This window comes from Oncorhynchus gorbuscha, linkage group LG20 (assembly GCF_021184085.1).
Source record: "Oncorhynchus gorbuscha isolate QuinsamMale2020 ecotype Even-year linkage group LG20, OgorEven_v1.0, whole genome shotgun sequence".
Classification (NCBI taxonomy): Eukaryota; Metazoa; Chordata; class Actinopteri; order Salmoniformes; family Salmonidae; genus Oncorhynchus; species Oncorhynchus gorbuscha.
In genome coordinates, this window is record NC_060192.1 from 10,916,776 (window position 1) to 10,932,246 (window position 15,471).

General features: G+C 40.9%; 1 protein-coding gene across 5 annotated transcripts; it reads right to left on the reverse strand.

Moving 5' to 3' along the window:
- Positions 1 to 10,310, reverse strand: hexb (hexosaminidase B (beta polypeptide)). Of its 5 annotated transcripts, none has more exons than XM_046317290.1 (14): positions 9,992 to 10,310; positions 9,599 to 9,744; positions 8,875 to 8,940; positions 8,397 to 8,443; positions 7,976 to 8,086; positions 7,741 to 7,842; positions 7,281 to 7,413; positions 6,897 to 7,077; positions 6,459 to 6,545; positions 6,219 to 6,291; positions 2,764 to 2,944; positions 2,155 to 2,245; positions 1,939 to 2,043; positions 1 to 294 (listed from the first exon to the last, which is right to left on the reverse strand). In XM_046317290.1, exons 1-14 carry the CDS (start codon positions 10,243 to 10,245, stop codon positions 231 to 233), a joined length of 1,641 nt encoding a protein of 546 aa, XP_046173246.1. In that variant the 5' UTR covers positions 10,246 to 10,310; the 3' UTR covers positions 1 to 230. The 5 variants fall into 5 exon arrangements, 3 of the variants coding, with proteins under 3 accessions (XP_046173246.1, XP_046173247.1, XP_046173248.1); XM_046317291.1 differs by lacking the exon at positions 2,764 to 2,944 and adding an exon at positions 4,004 to 4,178 and having other exon boundaries at positions 9,992 to 10,309; XR_006833862.1 differs by lacking the exons at positions 1 to 294; positions 1,939 to 2,043 and adding an exon at positions 4,004 to 4,178 and having other exon boundaries at positions 9,992 to 10,309.
- Between the last annotated feature and the right edge of the window lie 5,161 nt (positions 10,311 to 15,471).

Consider the following 15,471-nt stretch of genomic DNA (forward strand, 5'->3'; position numbering starts at 1 on the left):
AACTTTGCAAAAGTTTTTTTAATTCATAAACATTAATATTAAAAAGGTGTTCCTACACACCAATCAATTTGTGACATTGCAATGAGGATTGTTCTGAAAAAGAATTTAAAAGGCAGAATTTGGCTCATATCAGTGCATCAATGAAGACAATCAAGTTTGATTTGTGAGATTATTTCTCTCATTGCAGTTAACGCTGCTTCTCAGGTTGTAGCACCACAGTGGCTGTCAGCTCATACCCCTTTGTACTCATGTGCACAGTAACCTGTAAACAGAGGCTCAGCTGGTATACCACGCCTAGTAGAGCAAGAGAAGACAGAAGGGGGGGAAGAGAAAAAACAGGAAGAAAGAGAGGGTGTTACCACATTGTACAGTCATGGCCAAAAGCTTTGAGAATGACAAATGTACATTTTCAAAGTCTGCTGCCTCAGTTTGTATATACTCCAGAATGTTATGAAGAGTGATCATATTAATTGCAAAGTCCCTTGTTGCCATGCAAATGAACTGAATCCCCCCCAAAAACATTTCCACTGCATTTCAGCCCTGCCACAAAAGGACCAGCTGACATGTGTTAATGAGAGAATCACTGACAAGTGTGAGTGTTGAGGAGGACAAGGCTGGAGATCACTAATGCTGATTGAGTTCAAATAACAGATGAAGCTTCAAAAGGAGGGTGGTGCTTGGAATCATTGTTTTTCCTCTGTCAAATATGGTTACCTGCAAGGAAACATGTGCCGTCATCATTGCTTTGCACAAAAAGAGCTTCACAGGCAAGGATATTTCTGCGAGTAAGATGGCACCTAAATCAACCATTTATCAGATCATCAAGAACTTCAATGAGAGAGGTTGTGAAGAAGTCTTCAAGGCACCCAAGAAAGTCCAGCACGCGCCAGGACCACCTCCTAAAGTTGATTCAGCTGCGGGATCAGGGCACCACCAGTACAGAGTTTGCTCAGGAATGGCAGCAGGCAGGTGTGAGTGCATCTGCACACACAGTGGGGCAGACTTTTGGAGGATGGCCTGGTGTCAAGGGCAGCAAAGAAGCCACTCCTCTCCAGGAAAAACATCAGGGACAGACTGATATTCTGCAAAAGGTTAATTTCTCTGAATCCCCTTTCAGGTTTTTTTGGGCATCCTTCAAAAAGCTTTTCCGGAGAAGACAAGGTGAGAGCTACAATCAGTCATGTGTCATGACAACAGTAAAGCATCCTGAGACCATTCATGTGTGGGGTTGCTTCTCAGCCAAGGGAGTGGGCTCACTCACAATTTTACCTAAGAACACAGCCACGAATAATGAATGGTAGCAACATCCTTCGAGAGCAACTTCTTCCAACCATCCAGGAACAGATTGGTGATGAACAACGCGTTTTCCAGCATGACGGAGCACCTTGTCATAAGGCAAAAGTGATAACTAAGCGACTCAGAGAACAAAATATTAATATTTTGGGTCCATGGCCAGGAAACTCCCCAGACCTTAATCCCATTGAGGACTTGTGGTCAATCCTCAAGATGCGGGTGGACAAACAAAACCCCACAAATTCTGACAAATTCCAAGCATTGACTATGCAAGAATGGGCTGCCATCAGTCAGGATGTGGCCACGAAGTTATATGACAGCATGCCGGGGCGGATTGCAGAGGTTTTGAAAAAGGGTCAACACTACAAATATTGACTCTCTGCATCAACTTCATGTATTTGCCAATAAAAGCCTTGACACTTATGAAATGCTTGTAATTATACTTCAGTATTCCATAGTAACATCTGACAAAAATATCTAAAGACAATGAAGCAGCAAACTTTGTGGAAATAAATATTTGTGTCATTCAAAACTTTTGGCCACAACTGTATACTTGAGTCAAGAGTTTTTTTTCCCCAATTCTTATAAGGGGGGTGCACCACATAATTAAATAGAACAGTACGTTTCTCTATGGGGGCGACTTACTGGACCATGCGACAGCGGTGCTGGATCAGACGACTATAAGCATCGTTTGTGTCTTTCACATCCTTGTCACTCCACAACCGCTCCCCCACAGCACTGGCACGGGGCCTGGGGATAGGAGAGAAACATCTTCACAGACTAACATTACAAACAGTGGATGGAGAGAAAAGGTATCCTATAAGATCTTTTTTGAAACATTTGAGTTTGTCTGCAGCGTACCAGAGTCTGGGGGTCAGGTTGGTAGCGTCCACGTATTCCCCCCACAGACAGGCCTCTCCGCCGACTACCAGCTTCTTCTGAGCATCTGTGCCTGGGTTCACAGGGTCAAATGTAATTCAGGGGTCAGGAGGGAATCACATGGAAAAGTTTCTGTATGCCCATTTCTGCATTTAATCTTTAAATGATGTGAATGGAGTTATTCATTCTACTACTTCAGTCAACAGGGTTGCACAGAAATAAAAACGCATGACCATCGGATCACAAGACAGAAGTGGTGGCTTTTGGCACGGAAGGAGTTCCCTGTTCAGGCTCAGAGCAGGTGGGTTGGACCTTAGCGGACTCGTATGACACAGGTCTATTAATTTAAAACAGCATGGTTAGGGCAGTCTTCCTTTATCACAAACAATAAAAGTCAATGTATTGGTCCTTGCTGCCCTAATGTAAATACAGTGAGGTATCGCGATAAGTGTCGCGACCTGTCGATGTAAAATATAAAACATGAAACTCCAACAGTCATTTATTATTATTATTTTTTAAATCACACAGTAAAAGAGTATTTTGTTTCAGAAATAAAGCATCTGCCTAAAGTGTCCAGATAGACACACACACCATTAAAGTCCTGTGGGTCTGCCTTGTAAGCGGCCTGCCAGTCTTGGCCGTAGGAGATGCGGTTCAGGTACCAGGGTGTGGAGAGCAGGGCCTGGTAGCCTGATGCTGTGACCCTTGCCATCTCAGCCTGGTACTGCTGCTGGTTGCCTTTCCACACGTGGATTAGCGTGTCTGCCTTCAGCTACATACAGTAGACACACATCACATACTGTAGATACACATGCAACGTTTGATTGAGGAGTATCCTTAGTAGTACTAATACTACACCTAAATACTAAGTGTAGAGTAGTATTTTTTTGGTGGGGGGTGAAGAAACTTAAGAAAGAATATGCCACAGGAGAGCCCTCCATGGAGAAGCGTGCCTCTGGGCTACATTCAAGACGCAAAACAACGTTGTAGAGAAGTGACAAATTGAAGCTGTCCCCTTGCAAGATGCTTCCAGTGAGGTGGTTTTCAACACATGGATCTCTTTTCATGGTGGGGCATCGCAAAACAAAATGGAGTAAAGTCCTGAAGTTGGCTGTATTTGTAAGGTTTCACGTCAACTTCTTGCTTATAATGTTCAACATGTTACAGTGTTGCTGATCTTGAATGTACCCCGAAATAAGAGCAGCGCTGTGAAGCCATGAATCATGTACGCCAAGTGAACATGCAAGAGTTGTCAGGGCTAGTATCTGGAAAGCCAAACGCGCTGCAGCAAGCAACAATGGTCAAATCAAGAAGTTCAATGTCCCAGTACAAACCAGAAACAAGACAGCCATAGGCCTCAACCTAGACCAGAACCAAAATGAATACCAAGCAAAGGCAATGCACAGCCCTAACTGGTTTACCCAACAACAATCTCCATCTCTACCATGAACCAAAGCTGGATACAAAAAAAATGTGTATGTCAGGTTTACCATGCTGGTCTAAAAAAAAAAAGTCTCTATACGCTTCGACTTTGGTCCAGAGAGCAGATGTTTCAATATGATACAGCAGTGCAATATTCAAGTGCAGACCTGTTGAATGAAGTCATTCAAATTTGAAGAAAATTTTTGCATTTTCAACCGCGGCATTTTAGTCCAAAACTCAGAGCTATTCCAGATCTCCTAGAACCCGGTCATCTTCTTTTATGTTGTTGTTAAACACTATCTGATGAAGATTATATTTTTTTATTAGGATCCCCATTAGCTGACGCCATAACGTCAGCTAATCTTACTGGGGTCCAACAAAAGGGAGGTGTCTGATGAAGATAACTGACCATTGAAGCTGAGTGGTTCGACCTTGTAGTACTTCTGCCAGTCCTGTCCGTAGCTAATGTAATCTAGGTACCAGGGGGCGGAGAGGATGGTGGTGAAGCCCGCCTCCGTCACCTTCTGAAGCTCCTCTTCAAACTTGTTCCCCATCCACACATGCACTACTGTGTTTGACTTCAGCTGCAAGTATTACACTGATATGTTACTCAGAAAGCATGTTTATTATTTGCAGCTGTGGTGGTCAGACATTGGTTTGAAATAATTTATTCTAATACTTTGAGCGCTAGCTTGAGTCTGCCTGGAGTGCCAGATGGGCGGGATTTGCAGTTCTGGGACTTTTCTATTGGTTTATTAAGCCAGGCAAGCTCAAACAGGCACAGATAAATACATTTTTTCAGTATTTGAAACACAGGTCTGGTGGTGGTTAGGAGATCGTATTAGCTTTTACTTTGTTACTCTAACAGGGGAAAAAAAAAATATATATATATATGAGCCAAGCCATGAAGCCACATGCACTACTACGTATGTAAATACCAGGTAAGAAGTGAATAAGGTACAGTTAAAGTCGGAAGATTACATACACCTTAGCCAAATACATTTAAACTGTTTTTCACAATACCTGACATTTAATCCTAGTACAAATGCCCCGTCTTAGGTCAGTTAGGATCACCACTTTATTTTAAGAATGTGAAATGTCAGAATAGAGAGAATGATTTCATTCTTTCATCACATTCCCAGTGGGTCAGAAGTTTACATTTACTCAATTAGTATTTGGTAGCATTGCCTTTAAATTGTTTAGCTTCCCACGATAAGTTGGCTGAATTTTGGCCCATTCTTGACAGAGTTGGTGTAACTGAGCCAGGTTTGTAGGCCTCCTTGCTCACACACACGCCTTTTCAGTTCTGCCCACAAATGTTCTATAGGATTGAGGTCAGGGCTTTGTGATGACCACTCCAGTACCTTGACTTTGTTGTCCTTAAGCCATTTTGCCACAACTTTGGAAGCATGCTTGGGGTCATTGTCCATTTGGAAGACCCATTTGCAACCAAGCTTTAACTTCCTGACTGATGTCTTGAGATGTTGCTTCAATATATCCACATAATTTTACTTCTTCATGATGCCATCTATTTTATGAAGTGCACCAGTCCCTCCTGCAGTAAAGAACCCCCACAACATGATGCTGCCACGCCCGTGCTTCCCGGTTGGGATGGTGTTCTTCGGCTTGCAAGCCTCCCCCTTTTTCCTCCAAACATAACAATGGTCATTACGTGCCAAACAGCACTTTTTTTTTTTCCATCAGAGGACATTTCTCCAAAAAGTATGATATTTGTCCCCTGTAAAGTGGCAAACCGTAGTCTGGCTTTTTTAATGGCGGTTTTGGAGCAGTGGCTTCTTCCTTGCCGAGCGGCCTTTCAGGTTGTGTCGATATAGGACTCATTTTACTGTGGATAGAGACACTTTTGTACCGGTTTCCTCCAGCATCTTCACAAGGTCCTTTGTTGTTGTTCTGGGATTGACTTGCACCAAAGTGCGTTCATCTCTATGAGACAGAACGCATCTCCTTCCAGAGCGGTATGACAGCTGCATGGTCCCATGGTGTTTATACTTGCATACTATTGTTTGTACAGATGAACATGGTACCTTCAGGCGTTTGGAAATTGCTCCCAAGGATGAACCAGACTTGTGGAGGTCTACAATTTTTTTTCCTGAAGTCTTGGCTGATTTCTTTTGATTTTCCCATAATGTCAAGCAAAGAGGCACTGAGTTTGAAGGTAGGCCTTGAAATACAATTGACTCAAATGATGTCAATTAGCCTATCAGAAGCTTCTAAAGCCATGACATCATTTTCCAAGCTGTTTAAAAGGCACAGTCAATTTAGTTTATGTACAATTCTGACCCACTGGAATTGTGATAGTGAATTATAAGAGAAATAAATCTGTCTTTAAACAATTGTTGGAAAAATTACTTGTCATGCACAAAGTAGATGTCCTAACAGACTTGCCAAAACTATAGTTTGTTAACAAGAAATGTGGAGTGGTTGAAAAACGAGTTTTAATGACTCCAACCTAAGTGTAAGTAACCTTCCGACTTCAATGATAACTGAAGATATTTTGATCATAGAAATATTAGAATTTCACTTCAGAAAATGGAGTCTGATTTCTAAATATCAGAGAGGCTGCTTCTCTCTGCCTGTGCTAATAAATGCTGCTGCTCTGTTACCTTAACTCCATTGTCAATCACCTCCTGCCAGATCATGTAGCCCTTGTTGGTAGTGGTGACGATATCCAAGAGCCTATCATGTGACAGAAAATAACCACATGATAATATGAATAATTCATCTTCGGACAATGGAGTGGGACATTTTTTAGAATATGCGGAAGTTAGTGGTTTTTTTTTTTTAGGTTGGCCGACTTACTTATTTGCTTCACTTTAAGGCCATGTCTAACTGAAGCCACACACCTCTGAATATAGAAAGACTCCAGCTTGCTGTAGTCCGTCCCAAAGCCTTGCTGCACCATGAACTTCTGGATGTCTGGGTTGGACTTCCTGTGGATCACAGAGGCAGAAAGTAGTGTTTTTATTGATGTGCTTGATGTTGGCGGAGACAGCCTACAGTACTGTTTTCATTTCCATTGACTGTCAAACAAGCCAGAGTCACATGGCTGTTGACAATTGTGGTCATATACTATACCTTTGTAGTGGATAAGGAGTCTGTGGGACAGTTGGTGCTGAATATTTAGACTTTGATTAAGTAACGTTTGAAAGAAATATCTGCTAGGGTATCTGCTATCTGTTTCTCCCTGCTCAACATAGTTGTTATATGCACCGATTGCCAGTCACCCTGGATAAAAGTGTCTGCTAAATTACAAATATAAAATGTCCTTATAAGCCTCTCACCAGCAGCTGAAGTCAACCTCGTCTCCTCCTAGATGGATGTAGGCATCGGGGAACACTGTGCTGACCTCCTTGAAGAACATGGCCATGAAGTCATAGGTGGTGTTGAGGATAGGGTTGACCGGTCCAAACGAGCCAGAGGGGCTGGCTCCAGAGTAACAGGGGGTCAGTAGGTCCTTCTGGCCTGGAAAGGAGGCATGAGAGAGGAGCAGACAAAACCAATGCAATATCAGGTAGCTGCACATTTCACTTCAATTCATACAAAAACATTATGCAAATGTGCATGTCTAAAAGGACAAAAGACTACCCTTACCCCCTAGAAATGAACCCCTTGATACAGCCAGAGGACTTTCATCTGAAATAACCCTTAAGTGACCCCACACTCACCTTTGCCCCATGACTGAGTGTGTCCAGGGGTGTCAAACTCAGAGACGACACGAATGCCCCTGAGGCGAGCAAACTCAATGATCATCTTCACGTCAGAGGGCGTGTACACATGCGTGTACGGGTGGTATGCTCCCTGCAGAAAAAAAACGATACATCAAAACAAAAGCTGTCATACACAAAAGGGAATTATTATATACATATGGATATGCATTGAGTAGTTTAAACCTTTACACTAGCCCTTACACGTTTACAACGTTGAAATGACTGATTTGGTGTAAGCAATACGGTAATAGATCCACCAAGACCACAAGGCTTGTGACACTCCCACCATAAACTTTTCAGCATTTTTTTTTGTTGCCATATGACCTTTGCCCATCTGGTCTTTTCAGGTGTGTGAAAGCTGTAGGTATAGCAGCTTAAATGGGACCAGGCTATTGATAACGTCTGCCTACCCACTCACCTGCTGGCTCAGCTGTGGGAAGGTACGGCTCATGTAGGGGAAGGAGGGGTCATCTACTATGTGCCAGTGGAACACATTGAATTTGTTCCACGCCATTGCTTCCTGTGTGTGGGTAAGGGGAGAATGAGGTTGATGATGACATTATGTAATGTTATGCCATTAATATACAAATTAATTTAACCATAACAACAACAAAGTGAACTGAAATCAGAAATCACATGTATCGTCCTCTAACCAGATTGGCTAAGATGACTTTGATGGGCAGGAAGTGACGAGAGCTGTCCAATAAGAGGCCTCGATGTGTAAACCGTGGAAAGTCCTGGATCTCTGTCCTATTGATGCTTTTCTGTGAAAATAAAACAAAGAAATTGAAAATGATCCATTAAAAAAATAGAAGTACCATTGAAATATTTCTACAATTTAATCCATTTGATGAATACTACGGAGGCAAAAACCACAATGTGGAATTGAAAATAGCTCGCTAAGTTGCTGGGAACTGAATTTCCAAATGCGTTGATGCATTAGAATGACTTGGAGTAGAGCTACTGTAAACCGGTAAGGTAGGCTACTTCCTCCATCATGTGACTTGTGTTCAGGCATGAGTGAGGCCTCCTTGTTTAACAAACTCTATTCATATGGCACTCATGTCAACTTACTGCTCCATATTCATCCTCATACACCAACTGGCTAAAAGTCTCCAGACCTGGTAATAAAAAGAGACACACAGACAATGATTAATAAACAGAATCACAGAACAACCACAACAGGATTGTAAACACATGCTTTACAACACACTGTAAACGTCTTGGATATGTATATAGTCTCAAGTCTAATCAAATCAAAGTTTATTGTAATCTGCACAGGATACAGTGTAGTGTTGTACAATGAAATGCTAACTTGCAAGCTTTCCTCTCAGTACGTAGGTATGAATTACAACATTTCCTGTAGCTTTCAAGGTCAAGACACAAGATGCTATACAACCACAGAAGTTGCACAAGCGTTATGAAAATAAGTGAAACGTTATAACAATATAGCTATGTAAATAGAGGAAGGCCTCACAGGTGACCAAACTTCTTTCACGACTATAAACATAGCAAAAAAGTATGTGTCTAGCATAAAAGCCATGACCCCTACCTCTCAGTGCACCCCACACCTTGGGTGCTTTCAGCACAGCAACAGGAGAGTCCACCGAGAGTTCGTCTGTGGACAGGCAGCAGAAAGAAGACTGTCAATCCTATGGTTGTTCTTAAAAAAAAAAAACTTATCTGATAATGCCCACTGATTTAAATTGCATGCATATGTCACTGTTACCCATCTAGGTAAGTGGATGTTTCTTCTTTGATGAGTAAGTAAATGCATGTTAGTTTCTCTTTTTTAGTCTGGGGCCTTAAGACACAGCTAAGACCAAACTTGCACGTGTACTACAGGTGTGCATTCATGAAACAGTAGCTAAGTGTCTTAACAACAAAATCCGGTGGTCTTATGCCTACTGACCTATTATCTTCCAAGACATTCTAGGTAATCTTTCTCTGTCTACTGGGGGATAATACCTTCCTAAACACTGATGTAGGATGACGAGACCCGGGCCTCAATCCTACTGGGAAGGCCCCTCGACTATACTTGTGAAGACTCTGCTATTTGTATTTACCCTACTAGAGTCCCAACCTTCCAAACTTGGGTCTGAATTCAGAGGAAAAGCGCTGATCTCGGAGCAGGTCTCCCTGTACATATAATCCTATTCATTATGATCTAAAAGGGAAATCTGATCCTATATCAGCATACTCTGAGATGCTTTGTGAATACTGTACCTGGCTTAGAGCACCAACAAGGAAGACAAACATCATGCCAGGGCACTCACATGACTCGTCAGATGTCACACTTGGGTAGCTGTCACACTCAGAGTCAGCTGATGTGATCCACACCTGTAACTCAGACACAGAGGCAAATGCCTTCTTTTTGTTTTGCCCTTGCATTCTGGAAATGGGGAATATGTATTCGTCATACCTGCAGGACAAGGAAGGAAGAACAAACCAGTTCACGTGACTGTATGTGAAAAAACGGCGAATTTCTGTGCATAAAACACATTCAACAGTTATAGCTCTATTCAGCACACAACGTTTTTCATACAATTTAACTAAAACGTGAATGATTTCAAATCTTACAGAGCCAACGCCAAACAAACATTTACATTACAGTAGGCCTGTCTTTGAAAATACGTAGGCGGCTATTCATTCACAATCACATATTATACCTTCGATATGCATTTTGAAGAAGGCTGCAGCTCGCGCCGGAAGACGATTCTTTCGCGTCAACTATCTGGAAACTAACACCGCTGAGTTTGAATGCTACCGTTGATATTTGGACTTTCTGAGGCAACGGCCAGAGAGATCCATACTGAGAATCGCCCAGGGTAGGCTCCTCGACATCTTTATAACCATAATCTTGCGTTGCCCGGCAGACAACAACAGCAAGTAATAATGTTGTAAACTTCAGCGTTGCGACCATGATGTACAACTACTGTATTGCCAACTATCAGTCAGCTGACAACTGGCGAGACAGGGGGGGTGTTTTGGTAATATAGCCTGGAGAGGGCGGGGCTTAGAATCAATGCGGAAATGTTAACTAACAAATCAGAACATTTCATAAAAACATTTTTTTTTAGCAAAAACCGTAAAACAATATATAATGTGATGTATTCGTGAACGCATAGTGTAATTGTTTGTTAAATTCATATATGCATAAAACAATTTATTCTGGTTATTCCTGAGAGTTAAAAATGTCCTCAGTCAGATACCGAGGCTATTTATTGTAAATACTTACTAACTAATGTCGAGAATATCTGCAGAAACACACCACGCCATGATTAGATATGTTAATTTTCATAATTGCTCTCATTCTCACCAGATGGACCGAAGACTTATTGCCACAGAAATAAATTAGGGAACAATAAGCAAATGGACAAAATACATAAGAAGCAGGTTGAAAGGTAGTCTTATGACAGTTCTTATGGTCACATATTATCGGCTGCCTAAACAAACAAATGCTCGATGTTCAGCTATAAAGATTTTTGACTCCTTGCTCTTTGAACTTTGCAGGCTCAACCCTCAAGCGTGGATTTTGTCCAGCAAGTGGCGTTGTTGTCATTTAAATAAGTGATTCACAAAATCATTGGTGATGATGAAGTTTCAAAGTTGTTTCCGTATCATTTATTTTTTCATTCATCATCGATATCTCTTCATTCAAAGACTCAATCATGGACACTCTTAATGACAGTTGTGGCTGCTTTGCGTGATTAGGTCTCTCTTTATGTAGTGGTGTGTTGTCTCTCTTGTCATGATGCGTGTTTGGTCCTATACTTATATCTATTTTTTATTTTTTTTTAATCCCAGCCCGTCCCCGAGGAGGCCTTTTACCTTTTGATAGGACATCAATGTAAATAAGAATTTGTTCTTAACTGACTAGCCTAGTTAAATAAAAAAAATAAAAAATCTCCACATTTCACCATTTCTAACTTGATTTGGGAAAATTTGATCAGACAAGATCTTTCTACAGTTAAGCTTTTTAAATGTTGTCAGTGTTGCATGCCAAGTAATGTACAGTATATACATCTAAATCATATTGTGCTGTGGTTTCTGTACAATTTCACAAATATGAACTAATTTATGCTGTAAGGCCCAGGCATGCAAAATGTATATTCCACTTAAAGTAGCTGTCCAGTGTTTCAAGATTTCTATGAATTATGATCTATAACTATTTACAATATGAGTGAAATGGTTTTCCTTCCCCAAAAATGTAATTATTCTGAAAGAGCCAATGCTATAAACAAACATTATTTACAATGAACAATTCTGATATATTTCATATTTTCAATGATATGTACGATATTTAACTGTCTTAAACTTCTATTTTGTGTGTTTACGATATTGAAGTGTATCAACATCGACCTCTTGCAATAGAATATGTTTGGAATATTACATTACTCCTGGATGCATACCCAGGTGTTTGTACTTTGATACTGATTATATGGTCCTGATTATATGGTCTTTCATTTTGCTTATAGAAAGAACTCTGATGGCCATTAACATAGTCTAAAATGTATTTATTAGGACACTGCAGAATATTGCATCGCCTCATATTTTAATTTCTGATGCAAGGACATGTTCTTGTTTTCATGCTTGAGGGTTGATGCTACAAACTTCAAAGAGCAAGGTGTCTAAAGCAGTTTTTCTGTGTTTGAATGGTGTTGCCATACCCCAACAACAGTTTAGTTTATTAATTTGACCGTTTAAAAAAAACAAGCACCGAGGATAACACACAATAAAGTCTGGGACTTATTTTCCGTTGTGGTCCTCTTGAGACAAGATGGCTATACAAAATCGAACACAGTATGGCAGTGAAATAATAAAACAAAAACATAAAAGAAGAACATCTATCTCATCATTCCACTTACATCATAGGGGTTATTCATATGGTCACAGAGGACATCAAACATATTTTTACTTTATTTTTAAAGCTGTCCAGAGAGGATGTTGTTTTTATAGGCAGAGGCAACTCATTCCATTCTGAGGCTCCAGTATACAAGAAAGTACCTTTCCCAGCATTACTCCTGAACCTGTATAAGCGCACATCAGCAACACTCCATCTGATGCTGTGATTGTGTGCATCCCTAACACGAGGAAAGTAATCACTTAAATATCTGGGCGCAGGACCATAAATACTCCTGTAAACCAAACCTAGTCTAATCTGGGACACACTAGCCTCAACAGGCAGCCAGTTTAGTTCCTGAAAGCAGCTCCTGCCTATGTGAGTACGTGGACTCACCTTCAATACTACCCTGATCTTATTCTGGGCTATCTGGAGCTTCCTCTTCATAAGTTTAGATAAGCTCCCAAACCAGGAAGTACTAGCATAGTCAAAATGGCATTGAATGAGGGCAGTAGCTAGCACTTTCATGGAGTCCTTATCAAGCAGCTTGGGCTTTCTAACCAAAAACTTAGTCCTGGCATTAACCTTCCCTAGCACCTTATTGGCCATGCTCACACCTCCCAAGCTTCCATCAAGGATACATTCCAAGTAGCTAACAGAGGTTTTAGTAGTCAGCACCTCACCCCCTAACTCCACTCTGATTTCAGACAACATACACAATTTAGGTCTGGATCCAAAAATAATTGCTTCAGTTTTCCCTAAGTGCAGAGATAGCTTATTATCTCCAGGCCATTTGCTAATGTTAGTGAGCTCTGTGCTAAGTATACTCTCCAACATAGTTTTACTTTTGTGAGACACCAGAAGTGTAGAGTCATCCGCATAAAGAAAAAGACGGCAAGAACAAGCATCTTTCATATCAATTAATATATAATAAAAACAGCAGAGACCCAAGCACGCTTCTTTGCGGAACGCCACAACTCATTGGTTTTGCCTGAAACAGTGAACCATTAACCTCTACTACTTGCTCCCTTCCTGATAAATAGGGCTTTATCCAGCCTATAGGGATACTGCTTAACCCCAGTGGCTCCAGTTTGGAGATTAGGAGACAGTGGTTAACTGTATCAAAGGCCTTCTGTAGGTCAAGCAGTACCATTCCACAGAGATTTCCCTCGTCAATCTCTTTACTGATGAAGTCAGTCAAGTAAAGTAGACATGAATCAGTGGAGTATGTTTTTCTAAAACCCGACTGAAAATCATACATTAGACCCTGTTTGTTAACATATTCATACATTTGCTCATGTACAATTCTCTCCAGGATCTTTGATGTTACACAGAGGATAAATACAGGCCTATAATTCCCAGGATCAGATTTGATCCCCTTATACAGTGGTATAACTTTAGCTTGTTTCATGTCCCTGGGAAAGGTGCCTTGTTCAAGAGAGAGATTAACAATATGCTTAATACAAGGGCCAATTTGCTCAGCAGAATCTATTAGAAACCTTGCAGGAATATTATCCAGGTCTGTGGCTTTGGAGCATTTAAGCTCTGCCAGCATACTGACTATTTTGACTGTTGCTACCTTTGCAAAAGAGAAAGAGTTTGGCTGAACCCCTAACTCTTCATAATACTTATTGGTGTGGGTGAATACTGGTCCATAAAAAATATGAATGACAAGTAAACAGCTGATTGGCCAGCTCAGCCAATTAGATGTCTCTACAAAAAACATGATGTTCATTATTTATGAGGAAATAGCAGCATTATTTTTAACATCTGTTTGAGATACAAGTTTGAGGTGGGGGTTTTGAAGAGTTTATTTTCTAATTTATGCTTTGGCCACAAATACAAATATAGGACTAGTCAACAACATTAGTTGGGAGTTAACAGATTATAAACTTTTAAGAGTGAGATTTTCACGGGACACTTACCCACCCCCCAACCCCAAACCACCTTCTGCGGCTATGCACAGGTATGGAGTGCATTCAGTCAAAGAGAGGCCTATATGAAAAAAAGCGTTATTCTTATCGTCCTCACCGTGTACACCTTTGATATGTGCCTACGGTAATTAAACTTATCCGTATGGAATTCTTGCCATTATTTTATATTTGCTGCTATGTGCAAAGGACCCAACCAAAGATCGACATAGCAAAGTGCAGGTGAATATTTGCAATCCCACGCCTGTGCTAATCTTTCATGAACAGATTCAGTGTGCTAAATTGAGGAGCTGACCAATTACACAAGACTTCAATTCTGGGTTAACCGAGATTACACCTGTGCTGGAGTGGCTATTAGGAATGTATGATGGCACAAGCCACTAGGCCCTGCATACAAAATGTTGATGATGAAACGCATCAATACTCCATGAGGAAGTTATAAAAAATGTATGGAAATGGACTTCCTGGAATTCAAATGAAGCCTCATGTAAATAATATCTGGTGCATTTTATCCAGTAGAATATGATGCAAAAAATATAAGCACATAAAAGCCTACATTACAGAGTGTATAGAGCTGTCCCAATAATGTACTGTTAAGGAGTGTAGCCGTGGAGCCGACCCTTAACATCCAAGGACCTTACTTGTTACTGTTCAGAAACAAACAGGTCCTGGAAGCCAAAACAGCCACATACTCCATCTAAACATGAATTGATTCTAAGTTATGGTATGGTTCTAGAAACATAAAGCCCTCTTCTTTCATATAACATCCAAATCAGTTCACAAATGCTAAATATACATATACTCTACACGGTTTCAACTTGCTTTAACAGCAACCAAAAGTATTTTTCAGTTACAACACGTTTTATTTTATTTTAAATTCTTTCTTGCAGATATGAAGGTTAATAAGCTCCAAATGTTTCTAAAAACGTATCTCAAACAACTCTTATAAAGGTTAAGAAAGAGCTTCGGTTCAGCGTTGGATGTGGAATGAGCCAATGCTTACGATTGGAGCCATGAGAAGTGCTAGTATAGCCCTACTCATTGATCACGATCCAATTCGTCTGTCCAACTTCCGTTTGTAATAAAGTTCTGCAGATGAGTAAATATTCACACTCTTGGATGTGAGTCGGCAGTTGGGCTCTCTCACTGGCTTTCACACTAGTTTACTGTTTTATTACCTCCACCTTGCCTTCTGATCAACAGAGGGCCCGATCTTCAGGTCTTGCGTTCTCAATCCATCGTCTCTACCTCTTGCTGTTCCCACCACAACACTAAGCTATTTTGCATACCCCTCCCACTCGCTTCTTCGACACGAGGATGGTCCTCCCCCTTTCTCACTATAAACACACCCCATTGACTTTACCTAGGGAAGACC